Source organism: Chinchilla lanigera, unplaced genomic scaffold (genome assembly GCF_000276665.1).
Source record: "Chinchilla lanigera isolate Chin_1 unplaced genomic scaffold, ChiLan1.0 scaffold00052, whole genome shotgun sequence".
Classification (NCBI taxonomy): domain Eukaryota; kingdom Metazoa; phylum Chordata; class Mammalia; order Rodentia; family Chinchillidae; genus Chinchilla; species Chinchilla lanigera.
In genome coordinates this window covers 9,229,018-9,253,619 of record NW_004955453.1, presented here as the reverse complement: position 1 = coordinate 9,253,619, position 24,602 = coordinate 9,229,018, and the positions used below count along the sequence as shown (strand labels likewise).

General features: G+C 38.8%; 1 protein-coding gene across 4 annotated transcripts in view; it reads right to left on the bottom strand.

Moving 5' to 3' along the window:
* Dock10 (dedicator of cytokinesis 10) overlaps window positions 1-24,085 on the bottom strand; it is a 195,036-nt gene extending 170,951 nt beyond the window's left edge. For all 4 annotated transcript variants that reach the window (XM_005395477.2, XM_005395478.2, XM_013519950.1 and 1 more), the window contains exon 1: window positions 23,874-24,085. In XM_005395477.2, coding sequence (XP_005395534.1) covers window positions 23,874-24,035 — 162 coding nt within the window. In that variant the 5' untranslated portion in view covers window positions 24,036-24,085. The remainder of the gene's footprint in view (window positions 1-23,873) is intronic.
* Between the last annotated feature and the right edge of the window lie 517 nt (window positions 24,086-24,602).

The window sequence follows — 24,602 nt, the reverse complement described above, 5'->3', positions numbered from 1 at the left end:
AGAAAACAAGACAGCACCAGGTCATAGGGCGCAGATTCAGAGAAGGGACAGCACAGTGGCTCTGCTGATGGGTGTCAGGCCAAGATCTCCGCACCTGTCTCAGCTTTGACCAGTTCCTTTGCGAGCACCAGCTGAATAATCCTTCCCCCCCAGAATGACTTTTCACAGCAATATGGCCAAGATCATCGTGCACACATTTAGACATATAAATGATTGGCCTGAAATGGAATAAAAGGGACATTTATTTAGTTATTTGGCTTTCGGGTTTGTCTTAGTTACTTTTCTTTCATTGTGAGACAAAATACCTGACACCCACAAGTTAAGGGAGGAAAGGTTTCCTTAGCTCACAGTTTATGCAGGTTTCAGTCCATACTTTGCTGGCTCCAAGGCAGAGTGGCACATGGCACCAGTTCATGGTGGTGGAAGACAGCAGAAGCAACAACGGAGTGTGAGCCAAGCCTCTTTCTGTCTCTTATACTGTATCCAGTCTACAGGATTAGGGTGGTGTCAATCCAATCAGTGGAGTGATCCAGCAATCACCCAGACTTAATCCTAGCATTGCACTAGGAATCAATCGCACACACTCTAGATTAAGCCACTTCTAAAAAAGCACTGTGACCCATATAGAGCTTTGGGAGGACATCTAGACACAAACTGTAATAGGTTTGTTGGGCCTCTGTAAAACCTCATCTTAGTAGGATGAGCTGTGGACAAATTTCCATGACTGTTTGCTAAGCACTGAATAAGCACTGTGCTCAGCATGGAAAATAATTCACAACCCAGTGGAGCTGAAAATATGCAATGTATGAATCCACTTTCCACTCCAGCCCTTCGTAGTAGCTGGTTATATCTCTGGTCTGGTTTGTAAACAGATTTCTGAAATTACTTATTCCTTTTGATGTATTAATTCCCATATTCTCAAGTTCCACTTCAGCATTATGTTGTTGAAAATTAAATTAAGTACCAGCTCTTTCTGACCACATTCACCTTTTATTGTTTTACAGCCAAAAAGGATAGTCTGATTTGTTATATTCAGTTATACTATGGAAATCTTTCTGGATTAGGAGCCACGGTGCACAGTTCTAGAAGTCAAAATAAAATTCTTAGCCCTACATTTAATATCAAAATCATTTTCCACATATCAGCAGAACAAATTATAACGTGTTGCAAGCAGTGTAGCTCTGACTGCTTCCTTGAAGTTAGAACACTGAATTAAAGTGAAACTAATAAAAGACAATGACAGTCAGGCAGCCTAGGACTCAACTTGGTCTGACCGTTATAATTTTTTTCTGCTGGAAGTATTTTTAAATATTAGAATTCATTTCCAACATTTAAAATTTTGTACGTTTAAAAAAAATTTGAATTTTTCTTAGTACATATTTCCAGTATCTAATGATTACACTCATCATGGGGAACTGGTACAGGTACCAGCACATCTTAATTCTTCTTACTGCCTTATCCCTTTCCCAATGTCCCCTCTCCCCGGGAGGGAGTTCTGTTGTTGCTGGTGCTGTTGTTTCACAGGAGAGACCTGGTTACTATTTTCCCTTGAAAAATCAGGACCTGATTATGCTGATCGCACCTTGTGACATGAAAACTTGTGTCCCAGCTGAAGAGTGCCCAAAATGTTTGGGGGGGGTCTTGCCTTTTCTAGATACTCTGTCCCCCACCTTTATCTCTTTGTCTACTCTGCCTGAATTATTCCCTTTGTGGCCTGCAGACATTCTGACTTAACTTAAAGGCACACTTAAAACCTTATCTATTTGTCTGTGAGTCTAATCCAAGCCTTTCCTGCTACTTTTACATTAGACGACAGACTTCAAGATTTCTCCTGTTGATATATTTACAGTTTATAGAGGGTTGTAATAAATCATTCCCCAAATAAGAATAACATCTCAATATTTTGAATGTTGTAATAAAATTATGCTTCTAATATATCTAATTAGAATGTCCTCTCCTTAAATGTATGAGACAGAGAATATTTCTTCTATTGATTGTCACAAAAGGTATTATTTACTATCATTTAATTTTTAAAAATAAAGCCATTTTTTTGTTGAATTAGTTGATATGAGAAATCAGTGTGGCAATTAATGACACAGTTCAATGGTTCTTCATGTAAATGATGGGAACATAACACTAAGCAAAACTTCTAAGTGATATTTGTTTTAAAGAGGAAGTAAACATCTATTTCAAGTAGTAATTTTATATTAACAGTGAAATTAAGACAATTAGAACTTTAACATGGAAGGCTACTCATGATATTACAAAGTTATTTATCTACAAATTTACAATGATTCTCACATACATTTTCAAAAATGGCTCACATTGGTATAAAGAATTCAGCACACGAGTTGATCTTTTTCCTCATTCAATGAAATAAAATGACGCTATAAATGATTCTGAGGATGCTTAGTTCTAAAATTCTATTATATTATGAAAGTGTAACTATAGAACCTTATCAAATATTTTATTTCTTCTCTACATTTGTTCTTGAAAACTAAGAGAATAGATATTATTCTTTTTTCCTATAAAGTCTTTATTTTGGTAACAAGGTGTGACTCATGATAAAAGACTATGAAGTCTTCTGAGTAATGTAATGACTTTATAGAGCTATTTTCAGACATGCTATAGTATTTTTCTTATACTTTGAAAGATGATCAAGAGAGGATTCTACCACACCTCACAGTGTCTAGCAACTCTACAGCTATACCGGCTCTTCTCATGTCTGGGTGCATTATTTATCCCAATGCCAAGTTCCTTGCTCTTTCCCCATGGGCACTTCAGCGTTTCCATGCTGGGATGGGTGGCTGTGGTCCGACAGCGTGTTGCCCGCAAAACACCTAACCAGGTCTCCAAGGGAATATCTTTCTGGTCTCTTTGTTCTCACCACTAAACCAATAACTTTCAATTGTCTTAGGAGAATAACCCAAATACGATGCCAAGACGTTTGTATTAAATGGCAGGTGCTTATTGTTTAGCTTTTCTGTTTGAGGTCAGCTAGATTCTATACTCAATTACACTCTTTGCAAGAAAAAAATGCATCAAAGTATAGATACTCACGAAACATAGGGAGAATGGGAATGCCCCCACGTTTTCCTAAATTGTGAAAGCAAGTAACTGAAACATCTGAGTTACTTTGTGAGAAATTTGTACTTCAGTAACGCCAGCAGTAGTGGTGAAAACAATGTCAGATCATGATGGCTGAGAAGGGGCAAGTCAAAGTTACAGTGAATTTCTGAAATTTGCCAGAGAAGATTCAAGCCCATTTTTCTCCAGTTATTTTTATATGATATTAAAAATGACCGATTACCAACTGCCCAGGCTTGCATTTAATGATCTATGAAGGTAATAAAGCTGGCCGTTCTTGTAGGGAGAACACATTATTCCCGCATGACTTAATTCAGGAAAGAAGTATTTGGAAAATCTCTATCTTTTTTTCCCAAATGCTATTTGTTTGAAATGTCCAAGAATCCAGGTTCAATATGTAAACAATTGTGGGGAAAGAATATAATACTCACATTATTGATGAGCAAAGCAAAACAGGGCAGAGAAGGTTCAGGCAGGCAAAGGGCACTTGGAACGTGTTAGTTACTTTTCTCTTTTTGCTGAGATGAAGTACTCGATGCCCCAAATTAAGGAAGGAGAGGTTTATTTAGCTCACAGTTTGAGGAGGTTTCATTATGTAATTAGCTGTTTCCAAGGCAGGGTAGCAACAGTTCAAGGCAGTAGATGACAAAAGCAGCAAGAGAAAAAAGAGGGAGAACAAGTCTCTTTTCCTCCCTTATATTGTATTCTGGCTGCCCCCACCCATGCTATCTCCCCTGCCCTCCTCTTTCACAAACTGAAGATGTTTACAAAGTAAGGACCCTGGCCCCCTGCTGAATCACTTAGTTAAACTTCTAAACTTCTCAAGTTGACACAATGAACAACATCCTAGGGAGGTAAGAGTATGTCCTTTTCACCCCAGGATGTGGAACTGCTGAGTTACTTCATTAAGCTTCTAGACTTCAAGTTGACACAATGTATCAACCATAACAGTGAGGTTCAACCAGACAAATCTCCCAGACATAATGGACATAATGTTTCTTTATTCTTGCCTCTTCATGCTTTGACCATTTGGTCTGAAGTTCATGTTTTGTAAAAGAGCCACATGCTTCATTTTAAATATATCTACTTAAAAGTCTGTATTTGAAAGAAGAAAGAAAATACAAGTTTGCCTGACATCTCAGAGACTCGGGACTCGGACTTTTCAGCAATGCTGAAACTGTTAGGACTTTGGCAACTCTTGCAGATGGACTAAATGCCTTTTGCATAAAGGGAATGTGCGTGAGTCTTTGGGGTGCCAGGGGCAGAATGTTATGGTTCTAATGTAACAGGATGTTGATAGACTTAATACTTGTTCTTAAGGATTGTCTACAGCCCAAATCTTTCCCCTTGATGGTTTATGTCAACATCCCTGCACAGACAAAAGAGAAATGGTTTTGGCAGAGGCAGAGTAGAGTTAACCAACTTTCGAACTGCTTGCAAAACGTTAGTATTTATTGGGGTTGTTTTTTACTTTTATGTATCGTTTATTTTGGACTTCAAATTTTGTATACTTTGGATTTCTCATGCAAGAGAAGCCATGTGATATTCAAGCTTGTGTGTCTGATTTATTTTACTTAGTATTATCATCTCAAGCTGCAGCCGTTTTCCTAAAAATCACTCGTTTATCTTTCTTAGTGTCTAATACCACATTTTTTTTTATCCATTCGTCTGTTGATGGACAAACATACTGCTTCCAAGATTTACCTGTTCTGAATTGTGCTGCCATGCAGACAGGAATGCATATATCACTGTAATATAATGTCTTTAACTTTTTGGGGGAAGATACCTAGAAGGGAAATAGCTAGGTCCGATGAAATTTCGATTTTTAATGTTTTGATGGATCTCCATATTAGTTTCCATGGTGGTTATACTACTTTTAGAAATCAAATTCTGCATTTGATGCACATTTTACTAAAAACAGTCATTCAGTTTCATAAGCATGTGGAATGGTAGCTTTATTCACTGGTAAGGGGTTCAATTTCACAGTGTGTACAAAGTTCAAGGGGCTTTAGTGATAATCCTAAAAGTGGCCAAATTTTATGCTATGTCGGAGATGGTGCTCAGCCTTGTATGTAGGAAACATTAAGTTAATATTTGTTGATTGAAGGCCTGACAACAGTTACTGTAGGGAACCTTCTTCCATAGTGAGGTCAATGTTCCTGTAGAAGACCATCCGCAATTTACATCTCTGCTCTCATCTCTCAGTCTGTGATTAGGTGGAGTCTTCTGCTCACTGGGTGGAGACCGCATGGTACTTTCTTTGTACTTCTCTTGTGAAAATTATCTTATTTCTCTTTACATTTTATTCACTGAATACAGGACAAACATCCTGGTGCTCTAATATTTTCTTAGATCCACTGTTCATTACTTCCCTATCCTCTTTTAGAGAGCTTAGTTTCAGAACATGTACATAGCAGGTGTTCTGTAATTACTAAGAAATTAACTGGCTTTCTCTAAAACTTTTATGGAACATATTTAAGTCCCAAGCCAAAAATACTAATTCTTGAGAATTTATTTGAAAGTGCCAAAAGAAGGAGCTTGAATTTTATTCATTTCTGTAGGAAGGGGCAGAAAGTGTCGTATAAAATTACATTTTTCTTCTCACAGGATTATTTCCTGGGAAATAAATTTGACTTCAGCCATGTGTCTTACACACAAAAACAGCACCTTTTAGGGAGCCGGGTTTAAGGGCTGAGGGAAATGCTACTTTTAGAAATCAGAATGTATTATTAATTACACCGCGGTGGCTTCCAGCGAATGTAATTACTTATTCTCTAAGGCAGAATTGAACTAATTGATTAGCATTAGCCCATAAAAATGCAAGTGGGCACAACAGACTCTCTGACGCCTTCAGATATTTGGCAAACTTTCTCAAGTGTTCAGCCCATACATAAATCCACTTTCAGTCTTCTTTTTCCCTCCAAATTGTTTTGAAAGGCATTTCTGAAGGACCTGCATTTTCCTGGTACCTAGTAATTATGTAAGCACCTAGAAAAGTATCACCCCTTCTTTTTAGCACCCCCCCCATGGCCCTTGATCTTTGCCTATATCTTACTGTTGGAAGATAATCTTATTTGTTAACACATGCTATTTTGGATATATAAAAATATACATAAGACTGAATCTGTACTTTAATGTAAATATAAAATCCTGAGTGTAATTTCCAGAGAGACATTTGCTTTATTTCCATTTTCTAGAAATCCAGAGTTTTCATTTTGCCTTTCTGGAAGTCAATAAGAATATTGCCTCTTATGTGTGAATCATCAAGTTGATTACACAGTCTTTAAATCTGAGTATTTATCACAGTATCTTTGAGATAGAGAAGACTAATTCTCTTTTTAAAGATGGAGAAAAATGTTATGAATAAATTTGGCTATATAATAAGTTTTTTGGAATAAGACCTTAACACTTGTTGGGTTTATGGGCAATTATGTATTATTGAGCCTGTGAACAAACATAGGTAAACCCTTCAGCACCAGGTAGCAAGGTTTTAAGTTAACTAGCTCATGCCAAAGCAGGTAACAAATAGTAGAGGCTCCCATCTAACCATATCAATGATGAAAGAAGCAGAATATGCACACAACTTTGGAAATTCTTTAGATCTGAAATATCATCTAAGAGCTCATGAAATGACCCTGACCATTTGGTACACAACATCAAGATTAAATGGAAAGAGTTCAATTTATCGACTAGAACATGGGCACCAATCTCTGGTCTGTGGCCTGTTAGGAACTAGGCCCCACAGCAGAAGCTGAACATCTGGAGAGCAAGTGAAGCCACTTCTGTATTTATAGCCACTCCCATCATTTGCATTGCCATTATGTTTCCTGTCAGATCAGAGGCAGCGCATGACAGGGATTTAGACTGCATGCTCCTTTAACTCATCTTGAAACTACTCCCCTAAGCTCCACTGATGAAAAGTTGTCTTCCATGGAACTGGTCCCTGCTGCCAAAGACATTGGATGGAGACCTCTTCACTAGAAGATATCTTGGATAACACTAGTGGTTGTGTCCACATGTACAGCAGCATGATCATGTTTAGTTTTTAAATCATAAAGCCCTTCTCTTTGTGAGCCACATACCAAGTGTCATATAAATCCTTTCTGTAAAAGGAGAAAAATACATGTGTACTTTTTCATTGCTGGATTGAAATGTCTGATATACACAATTCATAGAGGGAAAGAGTTAGTTTGCTCTTGGTTCCAGAGGTTTCAGTCCATGGTCAACTGGTTCCAAGGCAGAAACATCATGGCATAGCTGGGGAAAGCCATTCATCTCATAGGAGCTGGGAAGTAGAAAGAGTGACAAAGAAATAAAGCCAGAAGAGAGAGGAAGGGCTGGGGACAGGGTATACCCTTTAAAGGCACACCTCCACTGACCTACTTCTTCCAATTGAGCCTCACTTCCTAATATTCCATTCCTCTAATGCATTTACAAACAGATTAACCCTTTAATGACATTGTTGCCTTCCTGATCTAGTCAGCTCTCTGGACCTGACCTCTGTACAATGTTGTATTGGGGTTAAACCCTCAGTACATGTGAATCTTTGGGGAACACTTCATATTTACACTATAACACTGCAAACACGGAGTTGTTAATAATAGTTATTTATAAAGATCTAAGAGGATCTCTTTTCTGTGGAAGAGATTAGAGGAAGATGCTTTAAATGTTTTTTTGTTTTGTTTTTTTTTCTTCCGGTACCAGGAATCAAATTCACGACGTTGCGCTTGCCAGGCAGGCACTGTGCAGCTGAGCTAAATCCCCAGCCCCTGTTTTTTACTTTGTATTGATATGTAGTATCTACATTTTCCTTTTATAATTTAAAAAATATAAAGAATAACAGAGATGCTTTCTTTATCTTGTTATTTTTACAGCTACCTTTTCCTGATTCATTGCATATTTTGGGAATGCATCTAAATGGAAACCGCTAGCTGAGTTTTGAATTGAGACTAATCCAAACTTCTGACCAGAGGGACAACTGGGAAAATGAAATAATGTTAAATCAGGACCAGGATGACGCACTGGGAAGGCAACATATGCCAGGAATTCAAGAATGTCTGAAACTTTGTTTGACAAGGAGAAAGCTAATAGGAAAAAATATGTTTAGTATTTTTACTGACCAAAATAATTTCCATGTGGTATTTTTAAAGGAGTGCTAGAAAATAACCTCTAGGGAATAAGAATGATTTAAGCCTTTGATTCATAAAACCACAAGGAATACGCATCTCATATCTCTGCCTTGGATAATGCCTGGCATTATCCAAGGCAGGCCAGGTGCTACAGCTGAGGAAACCGTTCTCTGCCTGGGAGAGCTTTGCTGAGGAAGGGGAAAGCTGAACCTCCACTCCCACCAGCAGCTTGGTCTCCCTCAGTCTCCTCTCTCCCAGCACTGTTCCTCTCTACTTACTGTGTGGCCTTCAGCACATCACTTCTTTTAACTCATTTGGTATTGAATACTCAGCATTCTTTATAAAACACCAAAAATTTAGTATTTAGTGCTAGAAGGCAAGAGACTAAATGAGATGCTATCTGCTAAGATGAGTCTCGAGGATTTTGTTTTCACTGGCTTTATTCCTCAAGGATCTAGAATACCAGATTTAGTACTGCTGGCTAAGATAGTAGTTTATTTTTTCCATAGACACAGTACTTCTTTTAAAAATATGGTTCTCAAGTGAACAGATGTAGTATCATACTTGAATCTTTACCCAGCTACATAAGTATGTGCCATGCTTGCTCCCATGAGAAGACTTGTGGGGCATGTGTGGTTTTAAATTGACCAAGGTACTAAAAGCACACAAGGTTTGGGCACCAAGTGACTACATAACAGAGTGAAAACACACAGACCTAGAAGTGCCCACCCAGAGTAGAACCAACCGAGGCAGAAGGTCACCCTGAGGAGGGCACAGAGCACAGCTCTCCAGGGGGCCTCAGGCAAAGCTTTTCAGCTATGATCTCTGTAATCCTTGATAGTCTCAGATTGTGACTGGCCTCTGTTCTTGCCAAGGGAGTTTTAGAAACCTCAGCTGTGTGAAGGAGCACAGTCCTCTCAAACAGCAGGAGCAGGTTTCTCCCTCTATTACTGAATTTACTTCCACACAATATCACACCATGATCCTGTTTCTTCCTTAGGAAAATCATCTAGCCTTGATCTTTAATGACCTTAACAACATCTGTAACAAAATACCAATTTATGCAGGACAGATCCAAAAAGCATGTGAAGGTGAACTGGGGCAGTCCTAAAGGTTCTAATTATTTTTTAATAAGCCAATGTCTGCTTCAGCATTTCTTTTTGTTATCCTGACACAAAAAGTCATATATGAACAGGAATTTTACACCTCACTTCTTTGCAAACACTTCTCCAGGGTGTCCGTTGCTTTATATGCCTTTGGGTTAGGGCATTAGTCTCCAAAGCCCATCACCTTGGCCCCTGAAGATGTGATACCACCCCACGGTGCTCAATCACAGATTTGCTGTGCTTCACTCAGCAGCTTTCAAAGCCCAAAGAAAGAAATAGATGTGTGTAGTCTTTAAGTCAAAATCCATCAGCATTCTCTTTCTGCAGCACGAGCAAAAGCAGAACAAAATATGGCAGCCACCATGAAAGAGCAGACATCGAAAAGGAAATCAAGAACAGAGCAGAGAAATAACACAGATTGCAGGAGCCCATGGTTTCAGAGTGATACAAAAGCAGATGGGTTCTAAAGTGAGCTTGCAACAGTACCCTCTTTTGGGGTGGGCCTGGTGATTGAATTCGGGGTCTCATACACGCTATTCAGGTGCTCTACCACGGAGCTACATCCCAACTCTCACATTTCCTTTATCACCTTGTTCAGTGAGCCTCCTCCTTGTCCACATTTCTCCTGGTGTCTGATCTCTGACTCTGCTTTCAGCTCGCTCATTTCTCCCAATGGCTTTCATTTGGGTAATATCATTTGTCTCACTGGATGTAACTTAACCTGTTTACTCCATGAGTCTGTGAATATTCTATTTTTCTTACTAGTGGGGACATATCTCCTCCAGACCTAACCCAAAGTAATACACAGTGTTTTTCTACTTATAGAAATCATTACCTCAGTTTCTGTAGTGCGGGAAGGTAGCATACCATCTCTTCATATAGATGAGAAAGAGGCAGAGTCCTTCAGTGATCTGGGCTTTATGCTTGTGGCTTAGTGCTTTATCTCACTGTGTACAAGGATAGTCAGTAGCCCTGGGAGGAATCATTGCTACGCTGCAAACCAGGACATGGAGGTTCAGAGGGTTCAGGGAATTATTCCAAAGTCCTGTATTTCTCAAAGAGCACATGCTTAAGTTCAATTCCTAGTTTGGTCATTACAGGAAGCGTGATTGAAACAAATGGTGAATGTTTAAAATTTTAAAAAAATGATTACAGTAAAATATATATTGACATTAACCCTCTCAAAATGCGTGTCCCATTGTGCTTGTCAGTTTCTGTAGCAGTTCTGGAAGACCTCTTTCATACATAAGTCTTTAGCTGCACACTGCTGGCTGTCTCAATGTCCTGTCCAGATTGGTTCAAAATGTTTACCTTTCACGGTTATTCCAAATTTGGGAAGGAACCTGAGCTCATATGGTGCAAGACGTGGTGAATATGGTGGGTGGGGATGCTCTGTAATGTTTTTTGTAAGCCTGCCTTCTGTTGGATGGCACTCACAGCAGCATTCACCGTAGGTTTTGATAGCACCTCATGAAGACAGGAATGAGGATTTCCAGAACTGCTTTGGAGAGTGGCCAGAATCCTGGGGTAAGTGTACTTGAAGTGAGAGAGGGTATTCTGAGGGGCTAATGGCAGTGTGCCTTTCATTGTAATGCATTTTTAGAATTTAAATGCCCATGTATTTTGATCACACCTCGTACTATTCTGTTTGTGTTACTGTTACAGCACTTGGAATTCAGAGTTCCGTAAGATAACAGAGATACATATCTATTCCTCAGAATTTGGTAAACCATTTAATATAAAGAGATTACAAACTAGTTATTTGTCTTTTTCTCCTTTGTTGTCTCTGTCATGGGACCTGTGGGAACTCACAGTGACTTTCCTTTTATTTTTTCTTTTTTTATTTTAAAGAGTAAAAGAAGGATGGCATAGTAATAAGGGGGGCTTACCAAATTACAGACAAAGTGGTAAGAAATTATCAATGGTTATTGTTTTACATATTGTTATCAACAAGATAGTTTCTCAGGAAAACAAATAGACAAATAATAGTGACAATGACTTTCCTATCTCAGCTGCATCTGCTATTTTCATTGGTGTCCTCTACAGATTAACTTGCACTCATTGTCTTTGTATTTAATCCTTACAGAAAAGTCAAGAGACCAATTTAGACAGCAATTTCTTATTTATAGGATGGCAGAACTGGTTTTCAACAACAAGTGGATTTATTCCTCTAAGACAATCAGAAACTGGATAAAGTTTACTATGCTACTGAAATTACTCTTACTACTAGAGTGCTTTATCTCTGAGGGGAAGTGTGCTGTTAAGAATATGGGTCTCTCTGGTTTGAGAACTAAGCAAATATCTTCCTGCAGCACTTGTTATGAAACCTACCTCTTCAGCTAAGGCCTTTCCCTTCCAGTGGGGCAAACAGAGTCTATCATCTCAAATCCCTACTGTTTAATTATTTTATATCATCTATATGGAAAATATTGAATTTTTAAGGAAAGCACCAAATGCCTAGCAATGCTGGGCACTGAACTGAAGAATAACACAGACAGAAATCCAAATGTGAACCAACAGGAGTAGAGAAGCAGTGGGAAGGTGGGCAAGGTTAGGTTACAGGAAGGAAAAATGAACGTGGCCAGGTTGTAGACCAGGAGAGGTATATGAGGAAAAGGGAGGGGTGGATGGGATTGACATTAGCAGGACAGAGGCATCTGTGTGGTCAAAGAGGTGGAATGGCTGGGCTGAAGGGAAGGTAGCCAGTCCTGTTGGAGCTACATCCGGGTTACCTCTGCCTCTATCTCTGTCCCAAGTAGCATGTAACATTCATTCATTCATTCATTCATTCCTAAGAACAATTTACCACCGAACTGTATCCTTATGCTTTTCTGTATTTTGAGACAAGGTCTTGCTAAGTTGCCCAGTTAGTAGTCCCCCTGCCTCAGCCTCACGAGTAGCTGAGATTAAAAGTGTGTTTCCTGGTGTCTGGGAGCTTTTTTTATGTATTTTATTTGGGCACCTTTGTCAATGGCTTCTGATAAAGGAGCTATTTGTCAACTTCAGAGGCCTTTATAGAAGCAAGAGGAGTAATAAGGCTTCTCATTCACTCTAAACCCTCATGTGGATGCTCTAGTTGCCCTGCTCCCTTCCTACCTACTTAAGGAAGCTAAATGATCCTTTGTTGGTTTAGTTAAAGAAACAAGCATCCATAGGAAAGCAAGAGTATGTACACTGATAAGTTCTGACAGGAGCTGTGTGCCGTGCACTGCTTTTGTGGTGTTTGTGGAGTGGTAATGTGGTGCAGTGTCTATGAGCAAGGGCTGTGGGTTCAAAGCCCAGTTCAGGTCCCTACCAGGTGCATGACTTTGTACAAGCCGAGTAACAGCGGTACCTATTCCACTGTACGCAGCACCACTAGCTCTAGGTGTGATACTAACTGCTTGAAATGTGGTTAGTGTCATGTAGTATAAAAGGTTTAACTTTATTTCTTTAACTAATTTTGATTTCATGTTAAGAATTCATATTCCACCCAATTGTTGAAAAATTTTTAACTAGTTTTGGAAAAATTTAAGTATGTGAGGCTACTATTTCAAATGTGTATTTTATAAAATCTTAATATCAAGCAAATACTTGTGATAAGAATTTAGCGTCCAAATTGAAATGTGTCAAAAGTATAAATAAACAATGGATTTTAAAGGCCTGGTATGAAAGAAAGAATTTGAATTTTAATAATTTTTATACCAATTACATAACAAAGTCATAATAGAGTCAGTGTAGTGGATTAAGTAAATATATTAAAATTAATTGCACCTATACTTTTAAGACTTTTTCACATTTTACAATATGGCTCCACATATAATTTAAAGTTATGTGGTTTATGTTTTGCTTTAGTCAGTGAGAGCTCCTCTTTGTAAGTTTTTCTTCAATAATAAAGGGAATAAAAATAATGCTTTCTTCCTTTGTGGCAACAAAGCTAGATAAAAGTGCACAATTCTTAGCCAAGTGTCTGGTAAACAGCTAGAAGTGCTTACAGAAGAGCTATTGGATTTGGACACTGTTTCTGTCTTTACTCTGTCTTGCAAAGCAGAATTTAAATAATCTGGGGATTACTGAATTGATTCTGATAAAGTAGGTGAGAGAAAAGAAGGTCCCTGATGACACACAGAGCCCAACGGCACAGATGTTGAAAATTTACCATCCAAGTCCAAACTCTTTCCATCTCACTGATTCCGGCTGTGTACCTTCTGACACACAAGATTTGACTTCCAGTCCTTCACCCATCAAACCTTTAACTGAGTTCTTATTTGTAATTTTGAATTCTTATGTTTCTTCCTTTTTTTTTTGTCTGTTTGAGACAGGGTCTCACATCACAGTTCAGGCTGGCCTTCAGCTTGCTTTGCAGCCCAGGCTGGTTTCAAACTCACAATGATCCTCTTGCCTCGGCCTCCTAGGTGTTGGGATTATAGACCTGTGCCACCAGGCCACGTGAATTCATAAATTTTTTAGTAGTTTTAACTCAATAATAAAAAATCCACTTGTAACAGAAGACAATGAGGTAATGTTTTTGTTTTGTTTTGTTTTTCTTCTGGTACCAGGAATCGAACTCACAACCTTGTGCTTGCCAGGCAGGCACTGTGCCACTGACCTAAATCCCCAGCCCCCAATGAAGTAATTTTAAAATTACAAATAAAGTATACTCTGCAAATTTATAATTTCTATTATATCTACTAAATTTAAAATGTAGCCTACTTAATTTTATATTTTATTATGGTTATGATTTTTAAATTTTAAAAATTTAAGATGTGTATTCTTTCTTTGTTCCCTATAGTTTCTATTTTTTTTTTTTTTTTTGTCTTTTTGAGACAGGGTTTCATTATACAGTTCAGGCTGGCCTCAAATTTACTATGTAGTTCAGGCTGGGCTCGAACTCACAATGATCCTCCTGCCTCAGCCTCCCAAGTGCTGGGTTTACAGATGTGTGTCACCATGCCCGGCTATAATTTTAAAATTTGCATAAATTGGAAAGCTGGAAAGACGCAATATTCCTTTAATAAACGATGGAATAAAAGAAGAAACTGAAAGTTAAGTTTCGGAAGACTGGCAATCAGTGGATAAAACACGACAGAAATTCAAATCCATGTTCTCTAAATAATCTATTTGCATGAATAATCTTTTCCGTAAGTACACAATGGTCTTTTAAATACACTAACCTTGCATTTATTTATTCATATTCTATGAGATATAAGTTTCTTTTTGGCAGTTTTATTTTTTACTAAAGTAAGTTTTAACGTACTTTAAACTTGTGAACTTTTCTCAGCTTCATAAAGACAATAAAACAGTAAAAATAGCTACAACTAACTGAGTGCTAACTGTCAGACATTATTACAGGTCCTTTATTTGTATTAACCCACTGCATGCTCAAAATAACATTATGAGATAGAATAGTAAGCAGTGTAATGGCCCCCGTACGATGGGTACACTCTGATTCCCAGAATCTGGGAATGTGTTGTTGTTAGTACAAAGAGGAACTAAGGCTGTAGGAGGAGTTAAGGTTACTAACCTGGAGACAGAGAGAGAACCTGGATTAGCCAGGGGCCCTCAGCATGACCACAAGTGTCCTGCTAAGCAAAGAAGGAAAGCAGAAAGAGAGTCAGAGGTCAGAGTCATTAGAAGATGCCATGTGGCTGGCTTTGAAGCTGGAAGAGAGCCACAAACCAAGGAATGCAAGCAGCCCTAGAAGCTGGGGAAGACAAGAAAACAGATTCTTCCCTAGAGCCTCCAGGAAGAGAGGCAGCTCTGCCAGTTTTAGCCCAATGACATTCGTTTCAGATTTCAGCTCCAGAAATGTAAGATAAACATGTGGATTTTTTTTTTTTTACAACTGTAAGATAACAGCCGTGTTGTTTAAAATTACTTTGTGGTAATTTGTTACAGCCACCATAGGAAACTAATATGGTTAATCTCATTTTACAGACAGGGGAGCCACAACACAAAGACTTTAAATAATGGCCCTAGAGATCACACATCCAGCAAGAGCTTTGGCAAGGAATTCAGAACCATGAGCGCTGGCCTTTAACCTCCAGCAACACAGTGAAAAGACAGGCACGAGGCATTTTCTCTTGGCTTTCTTAGTAGAATCTATTCACTCTGCAGAGCTTAGTTCTACTGCCACTTCCTCAGGGAACCCTTGCTCTGATTGCACTGATGAAGTTGGACGTTCAAAGGATGTAGTTTTAAGTAGGATGCAATTCTCACTGAAGTACTTGTCATGATTACAATTTTGCATTTGTTTCAGTTCTATAACAGCCACCAAGCTAAGCTTTGTGGGGGAGAGCAGGGCAGATGCTGTCTATTGTCTTCTGCGCCTACTAAATGCATGGTACAACTGTTTACTGAATTTGTCATGTCTAGACAATCTGTGACAAATTCACCAAAGCATATTGCATGTGTTGAACATGGTCTTTTAAAATAAACTACATTCCAGCAGAAAAAAGTAGCTACTGAGAAGTGAACTGTGACAAAATACCTGAAATAACCAGATATTATAATCCCTGCACTCTGGGAGGCTGAGGCTGGAGGATCACCATGAGTTTGAGGCCAGTCTGGGCCACATAGTGAGTTCAAGGCCAGCCTAGGTTACACAGAGAGACCTTTCTCTCTCTCTCTCTCTCTCTCTCTCTCTCTCTCTCTCTCTCTCTCTCCTCTCTCCATATATATATCTCAGGCATTGGAAGGAGAAAAGTTTTATTTTGGCTCACAGTTTTGGTGGTTTCAGTCCACGGCTGGTTGGTTCATGGAGTTTTGAGTTGGCTGATGGATTTTGAGCATCTGTACCATGGTACATGCTGGTGGAGTGTGTAGTGAAAGAAACTACCCACCTCATAGCAGCCAGAAATCAAAAGAGGACCACAAAAGGGGTTAGTGTCCCAACATCCCCTTCAAGGGCACACCCCAGTGACCTTTCTTCTAGGCCCTACATCTTCAAGATTTTACTGCCTCACTGTAGCACCATACCTGGGGACCAAATCCTTAACATATGCACATCTACAAGACATTTCACATCCAAACTACAACATGACTTTCAAAAATCCTAAGCTTTAGACCCTACTCATCTAAGCAAATCAGCTCAGTGAAAATAAAATCTGCAAGAGTGACATGACTTTCTAGAAAAAAATTTGTTGAAGCATGACAGGAATCCTGCATTCACATTTGATTTGCCAAAAGATGTTTGTTTAATTGTATCTCTTAGTTTTCATAAGATATTATATGGCACTTGGGGATGAGCCTAAATCTTGTCTTCTAGAGAGTGAAGAAACAAACAAAAACAAGCATGATGTATTTTTTTTTTTCAGTATTGCTTGTTTCAAAAATTGAGAGATTTTAAAATTACCAGCTATTTGAGTTTATAGTCTTTTCTGGCAATATAACTATGTATTTCTACATGGGAATAGAATCTTTTAACTTCCACACTACACCTTCTCCTAAAACACATATCTGTAGCTTATCTGTATCTATCTTATCTGTATCTGTATCTTATGTATATCAATCTATTTGTATCTATACATAGTTGAATATTTGCACTGCTTTTGGTGTAAGTTTCTGTATATTACTCTCCAAAATTTATATCTAATTTGCTACTTTTAAAAAATCATTTATTGGTTTTAAATTTTAACACTTTTCTGTTTTCCTTATGTTGTGCAAATCTAGTATAATTTGGAAAAAAATAAAGATGCAAGATTATTTGGGTGAAATGATGCCAGATGTTATTTGAATTTTGTAAGCCTTTGCTTTAAAGACTTGTGTTGCTAATTACTGAGCCTATGGCATTCAATTAATTCCTCTACCCATGGAGAAGGCACTCAGTTCATCTGCCCATTTTCTGTGAGTTTGGGATTCAGTTGAAAATTAGTTCACACGAATGAAAAAAAAATCCTGCCAAAGAGTCTCTGAGCACTTAAATTCCATGTTATACTCATCTGGACTGACCATGTAAACTTTCTCTCCAGTACATGGGCTTCCTGTCCTAGGGGGATCTTATGTTAGTACAACCAAGATTCATCTTCAGTATGATGAAATAAAACATCATCCCAGGATTAGAGAGTTTCTAAGTTGTTTTTGTCTCACTCATTCATTTAAAAAGATGAAACTAGGAAAAACATGTTAAAATGCTTTGATATAGTTTTATCAGGGTAATTTATTATAAGGATTAGAAAAGAGATTATTTTATTTCTTTTGAAGAAATTTTCATAATGAATCCCTCTGTGATCCTAATATTATTTATTGGTTACATGTAAACAAATGTATGTTCCAAAGATATGGAATTATGATTTTGGTAAATAACCATTTCCTGCACTTAGCTTCCCTTCTTACAGCTGGTTTTCACAGCATTTGAATGGGAAGGGGATGGGGGTTGTTGTGCCTACCTCAAGAGTGGACCCAAATGTAGGAACTTATTGAAGGTCAAAAAGTTTGCCCAAGTAGAAGCTTGCTAATGCCCTTGGTGAACTCTGGTTTTGGGTCACACTCATTGTTCCACTGTTTTGGGGTGGAGGAGGAACAAAAAATGGTACAACTCCAGTGTAAATGGCTCCCCTGCTGATGAGTGAGTTACCCACCTGATAATGAAATTCTCCTGATTCAGTGGACCACAGAGGATGTCAGATTGTTGGTCAGTCTATTACCTGAGATATTCCATTGCCAAATAATACTAATCACCTTATGATGTGGTCCTATGCAAGTGAGAGTTATGGTGCTTCCAACAGGCAAGACAGATAGTCATCCTCACCCAGCAAACTCAGAGATGTGAACAAGCAGGATTAAATCATCTGGATTTTTTAAGTGACAGACTTGAGACTCTAACACTAGTTCTTCTGATTCCAAATCTATATATCAGTATTCAGTCATAACAGTTCTCAGAGCCTCAGGTAAACAACAGGCACCTGAGAGAAAAATCAGTTGCTTTGGATCTATTTAGGGACAAAAGCAAAAATGCATTGTAGAGGTTAAATGTTAAAAAGAATCACTTTTTAGTTAAGGCCACATCATTCACCACACGGGGTCAGCAAACTTTTCTGTAAATTGTCAAACTGCAAATATCTCCAGGTTGGTGAGCCATACACGGTTTTTGTATGCTTTATACACTCTTCCTCCTCCTCTTTATCTCCCTGCTCCTCTGCCTCTGCATTCCATTCTCCTCCTTTTCTTTCTCCTCTACCATTTTGGCATACATTGGTATTTTGTACTGTTTTATATCACTTTGAAATTGTGAAAACCCATTCCTATTCCAAGGGTTGTAAGGCTGCAGGTAGAATTTGACCCCTATGTGGTATAGTTCATAAGACCACTAGACCAAGCAAATTCTAGAGCAACAAAGGATGATCTGTAATGCAGGTCTTGAGGGAGTACCTGGAATGCTCTTGCTCTGCAAGATTTATCATAAAAGCACACATCTTTAGCTCATGGAAATTTCACTGTCTGGACTCACTACAAATAGCCATCGCTATTTGAGTCTGCCTTTGACCAATGAGAGTCAAAGCAATGTTTGGCTTGCTACATAGACTATACACTTGGCACTTTCAAATTAGACCACTTAAAATGCTGATGGGTTATTTTCTTCCCCTTTGGAGTTGAGACTTGTGAATCTGTCATGAGGGAGTTGGACCCATAGCCAGAGTGAGAGCAGCAGCCTGCTTTTCATTCTCCTCTTGTGGCACCACAACTCTCAAAAATGTCACCAGATAAGACTTCATTTTTTTTTCCAGGGAAAAGAAAAGTCTTAAAGGCAAATTCTGGGATTGGCGATAAGTAAATGACCTAAGAAATTATAGATATTAATCAGAAGGTGGACCTACATAAATTAAGTTAGACAATGCCTGAGAACTTTTAACAAAATATGCCATAAAGGAAGTAAGACAAATAATTTATCAAAAGATTTCTGCTAGTTCACTCTTTTGGCATGAGAAACAGATTAGAGCTTTGAAGGAACTCCTTCCCTTTCCCCAGTTCACCTTGACTGAATTTCAATGGACCATTTTAATAGTCTGAGATGTTAGGACTCACGTGGCCCTTATAAATGCCAAAGGTTTCCAATAGTTAGTTTTGTGTTTAACATGTTTTTTCACTTTGAACCACAGAGTCAAACTCCAGTCCTGCCAGACCAATGATTATCCCTGAAGACGTGAAGCCTGCACCCCAGAAATAAGACTCTTGGGCACAATTTCCTTAGCTAAGTCTCAAGTATCTAGATTTTCAGAAGGGCACCAGCCTCCAAACCCTTGGTCTATCTTGGCAGATTTCTCCCTCTTTAGCTGACTGCTGGACATTTCAAGTAAGAGGTATGAGACCAGATTTCTCCACTGAGCTTTTCATGTGAGTTTTGACTACTGAAAATGTCAAATAATCAGCAGATATTTGTTCAACTTCTAGTCTGTAAAGCACACTTGTGGCAGGCACTGCTAAAGCAAAAACAGACTTAGCTCCCCCTTTCCACTACTAGAGATATAAGAAAAATAAACATACGGTAGAATAAACAAGTAATTGCTGGGCTTGGTGGTGTATGCCTGTCCTCCTACCACTCTGGAAGCTGAGGCAGGGGGACTCCTGCCTGCCTGGACTACATAGTGAGACCCTGTCTCAAAAAGCCATAAATAAATAAGTAAATAAATGAATAAATAAACTTGCAGTTAAATAACTCAAGATATGTTAGAAGGCCATGCATGCCTGACCATCACATGGGTTTATATGCTATAAATATTAATGGGGATTAAAGAGAGAGACTGTTGATTCATTCATTAATCATTTATTGGTATTTACATTAAGCTAGGCTTTTGGCTTCCTTATACATTTCCTTGAAATCCCAGATTCCTATTTCCATGTATGGACTTTAAAATGCATTTCACGCTCAACATCCTTTTAATGAACTTAGATTCCTTCTCTCCAAGGCTCCTGTACTTGTTCTCTTCCTGGTCTGAAGGAAAACCTGATCCTGCTGGACAGCCAGGGCAAAAACAACACAGCCAACATTTACTCCTTACTTTTTCTCATACTTTATGTTCACCTCACAAGCAAAACCTGCTGGCTGGAATATACCCAGAATGCAGTCACTTGTCACAACTTTGAGAAACACTCTATAGGTCTTTTGCTGGTACCACTGTAACAGATTCAATGGTCTACCTGCCCTCCCTAAATTTTTCTAGTCATTAGCCCTGTTACTCCCCTACTCAAGGCCCTCGGCAGCCAGGCGTGCATGGGTAATGGAGCACAGACTATTCACCAGGCACCAGTAGGCCCTTGGCATGCATTAATGTACCGAATTCCTACAGTAACTTTACCCAGGAGGTACTGCACTCTCTGCTTTATCAATGAAGAACTGGAGGCATAAGAAGGATGAGTCACTTATCAGAGGGATAGGTTCGTGAGTAGGAGAGAGAGGATTCACACTCAGACATGCTGGCTCCACAGCGCAGGCTCTAACCTCGGTGCCTGCTCCCCCTGGGCTGCCTTCTTCACTCTTGGACCATGTCCACCTCGCTTCGACAGCCTCTGGACCCTGCCATGATCTGTCCTCTTTGCTTCCCCTTCCGCTGCCTTCTTCTTAGTCATCTGACCCACGGGCCTCCCACTGTGCCTCTCAAGGTCAGGCCTCTGGACCGATCAGCTGGGCTGCTCCTTCTGGGGAGGGCACCTCTCCACAGCATGTGGCACAGCTGACCCACTCACCTCCATCTGTCCTCAAATGTCACTTTTTCAGAGAGGAGGACCCTGACCACCCTTCTGAACATCTTACCAATATAGCTAGGCACTGTTCTAATCCCTTCTCATATACTTTACTACACCCACATAACAGTTGTTGTAACTCATCTCCCATTCTACAGATGATAAAAAGAGACATGGAGATTTTAAAAATCACGCTCAAAGTCACACAGCAGGTAAGTGATAAAACCATGATTCCAACTTCAAATCTGTGAGTTCAGAGTCTGTGATCTTGCCAGAGACAAAAACAAAACCTTTAATGTATAAAATTTGGTGCCCAATAGGAACTAGGGAGGTAAGAAAGCAAAATCAAAATGCGGTCAGTAAGAAGATGATTGGCAGACACAGAAACACGAGGTTAAGAAGGGAGGAGGACAGCCTAGGTTGTCACCTGCCTGCCGCCCTGTGTGCCCCTCCATCGGAGCCGCCCGGAAATGCAGATTCCCAGGCTCCGTCCTGGATCTTCTCATAGAGAATCTTTCCGCCAGGAGCTCAGAATCTGAATGAGCTACATCAATAAGAACTTCTAGGGGAGTTTGAAACATTCTAAAAGTTTCAAAGCACTGTATTGGAAAAGAAGAAATATTCTATTGTTGGTTTTTTTTTGTTTGTTTTTTTTGGTTTTTCTTCGGTACCAGGAACCGAACTCACGACCTTGCGCTTGCCAGGCAGGCGCTTTTGCCGCTGAGCTAAATCCCCAGCCCCCAAGAAATATTCTATTGATTTAAGTTTGTACACTAAACATTACCATCCTAGTAAAGCACCTCTGTGACCACAAGACTTGCAGAACTACTTTCACCTTAAACCTAAGCAATTTAGAGATGATATCTTTGATGGTTTTCTTCCTTGGTGGATTTCAAGTATCTGGAACTGTTCTTTGCACACAGTGAGCCTGCAGTAAGTTACACGTGTGACCTGTGCAGGGTCCCAGAGGGAATTTCTGAGATGCATAATGATTCTGTAAGAGCATGTTTTACTCTGAGTGGTGCAAGATTTTTTTAAAATGAAAATCCATTTACTAGTTTTATGATTAGTATTTTCTTTGAGTAGGAACAGAATAGAAAGTACACTGGCTTTTGGAATCATTGATCCAAGTGTACTTTGTGGTGCTGGCATTTAGCAGTTATATGATGTTAACAAGATATTCAACCTCTATGAACCTTTCCTCATAAGGGAATTCATTAAAATTTTTGCAAAAGTCTCTGACAAAAGAATGCACATATTTACAGGGTGCCATGTGATCTTACAGTACATGTGTACATGGGGTAATGTTCATATAAAGATAAGCATATTTATTTCCTGAAACGCATCATTTCTTTGTGATTAAAATATTAAAAATTCTTCTAACTTTTTAGAAAAGTACAGTACAGTATCACTATAATACATTCTTTATGACTCCAATTGACATTAAAGGAATTGTATAAATTGAGGATCCTTGAAAAATTAAGGAATTACTATTAGGTAAATTCAAAATTTTTATTCTGAAATACATTTGCCTTCTTTGTAGCTAAAAAATTTCTTAATCTGTAAAATTAGAAAAAATTGATTATTTTGTTATGTAAAGTGGCATAAGCAATACACATAGCTATAGTAGGTTAATGTTATTATCAAGAGTTATACTTGTGGGCTGGGGATATAGCTCAGTGGCACAAGCGCCTGCCTGGCAAGTGCAAGATCCTGAGTTCGATCCCCAGTACCGCAAAAAAAAAAAAAAAAAAAAAGAGTTGTAAACCAAGATCTCTTTGACCTTTGAACTGTCTCACATCTTTCTACAACTTAATTTATGAAAACTTACAGGACTAATGAGTGTGCCACTCTTCTTACTTAGTGTTTCTACGTAGAGATAACCATTGTTCCAAATTCAAGTGCAACATTGCTTTTTAAAAAATCAAACACTGCTTTGTTGAAGTTGGCATGGAATGTTTAGCTTGGTATTCTGTCACTAAAAAGTGCGGCCTAAGCCCAGTGACTTTCATTTGAAAACAGCATTCACAGGTCCTTTTCATTCATTATTTACTACATCCTTGATAGATGAACCTTGATATTGAGACAAAAAAGTCAATTGTGCTGAAATCACTCTGAGGTCAGTATCTCCCCAAGTTTGGAAACTTTAACACATATAGGTGTATATCCTAACAGGGGATTTCAGTGACTAAGCAGATCTATTCCTAACCTAAAGTTAGGAAAGACTCTATTCTCTTCTTTTTTCCTCCTGATCAAACAGTTGCACAAAGCAAAAGCAAGAGTGTTACAATGAAGGCACAAGCTCCCAAAAAGGTCATTTAGCAAGTGGCAAGAAACAGCTTTCCAAGTAAAACACCACGCAGTCCACAACACTCTCAATATTTGATGTTGACTTTATACCTAAGTGAAGCATTTTAAAACAACATTTCTGTGGCAGAGTTAGAAATAAAAGTCCCAGATACCTTGAAGCTAGAAATCTACCAACACCTAGAAAACTTGAAGTAAGAATATCCATTTGAACTTTTTCTTTTTTCAAATCAGAGTTATAATATAAAATTCTCTTGGCTCCAAATGTTATTTTTTTTCTGCAGAAAAGTTAACAAGGCAGAAAACTCTAGGCAGAAGAAATATTCTGATAACCCAATAGACTGCACACTTTCCTGACAGATGTGAGAGAAAGAAAATCAGCTCTTCCAATGGTAGAAACAGTTCAGAGAGTTTTGTGCAGCTTTCCCCCCAAAACACAACAAAGTAGAAAACTCTAGGACACATGTATCTTTATCTAAAGCTGAAGACCTTCACCCCGCCTGAAAAAAAAAAACCCTCTCTAAATTGCAATGTCTGTATAATAACAGCTCAATCAAGGAAGGCTGCTTTGCCAGGGATACAGTACCATTATGATGAGGGTTCTGGGTCTACTCATTTCATCGTCACTTTCCAGAGGCACAGTTTCGTGGGATGGTTCCTCCTGCCGTCGTCTACAAATGTGTGGACAGCTCCTCTGGACCACAGAGCGAAAAGCTTGCAGCAGAACAATGCTGGCAGTGCAGCCCATCGCTGCATCCTGGAGCCTACAGAATAACTTCTATGTTGATGCTATGCTTGAAAAACAGTGGCTCCTTGTCCCTGAGCACAGCCTACACTGCAGCTGCAGCCAGCAAACCCTCCAATCACTTCCTTGAGCTCTGATCATCTGATCACGGCCAAATAGCTTGGATGCAGAGATGGGAAAGATTTGATCCACGGAAACTGAACACACTTAAGAATATCAGAGCATTTTGCCCAGAGAGTATTGCTCAATCGTTTTGAGAGGCTGTTTTCTATTCCTTACAATGACACATTTGGATTCCTGCTTTACAGATTTGGAGAAATGTATCTGTTCCACTCAGACACATAGATAGTAGATCACTATTTTTCAAATTAAACAACTGACAATCCGACTTTATACTGACGTTTTTTCCAAAGCAAGTCAGCATCATAGAAAGAGTGGAAATCATTGTATTTTTAAAAATGCAAATACTTCCTGAAGGAAATTTTGGTAGATACTTCATTAAGTAAATGGCTGGGATTTTACTTTTCATAGTTCCTAAGTTCCAGAAATTAAACAGGCTCACGCAAAATG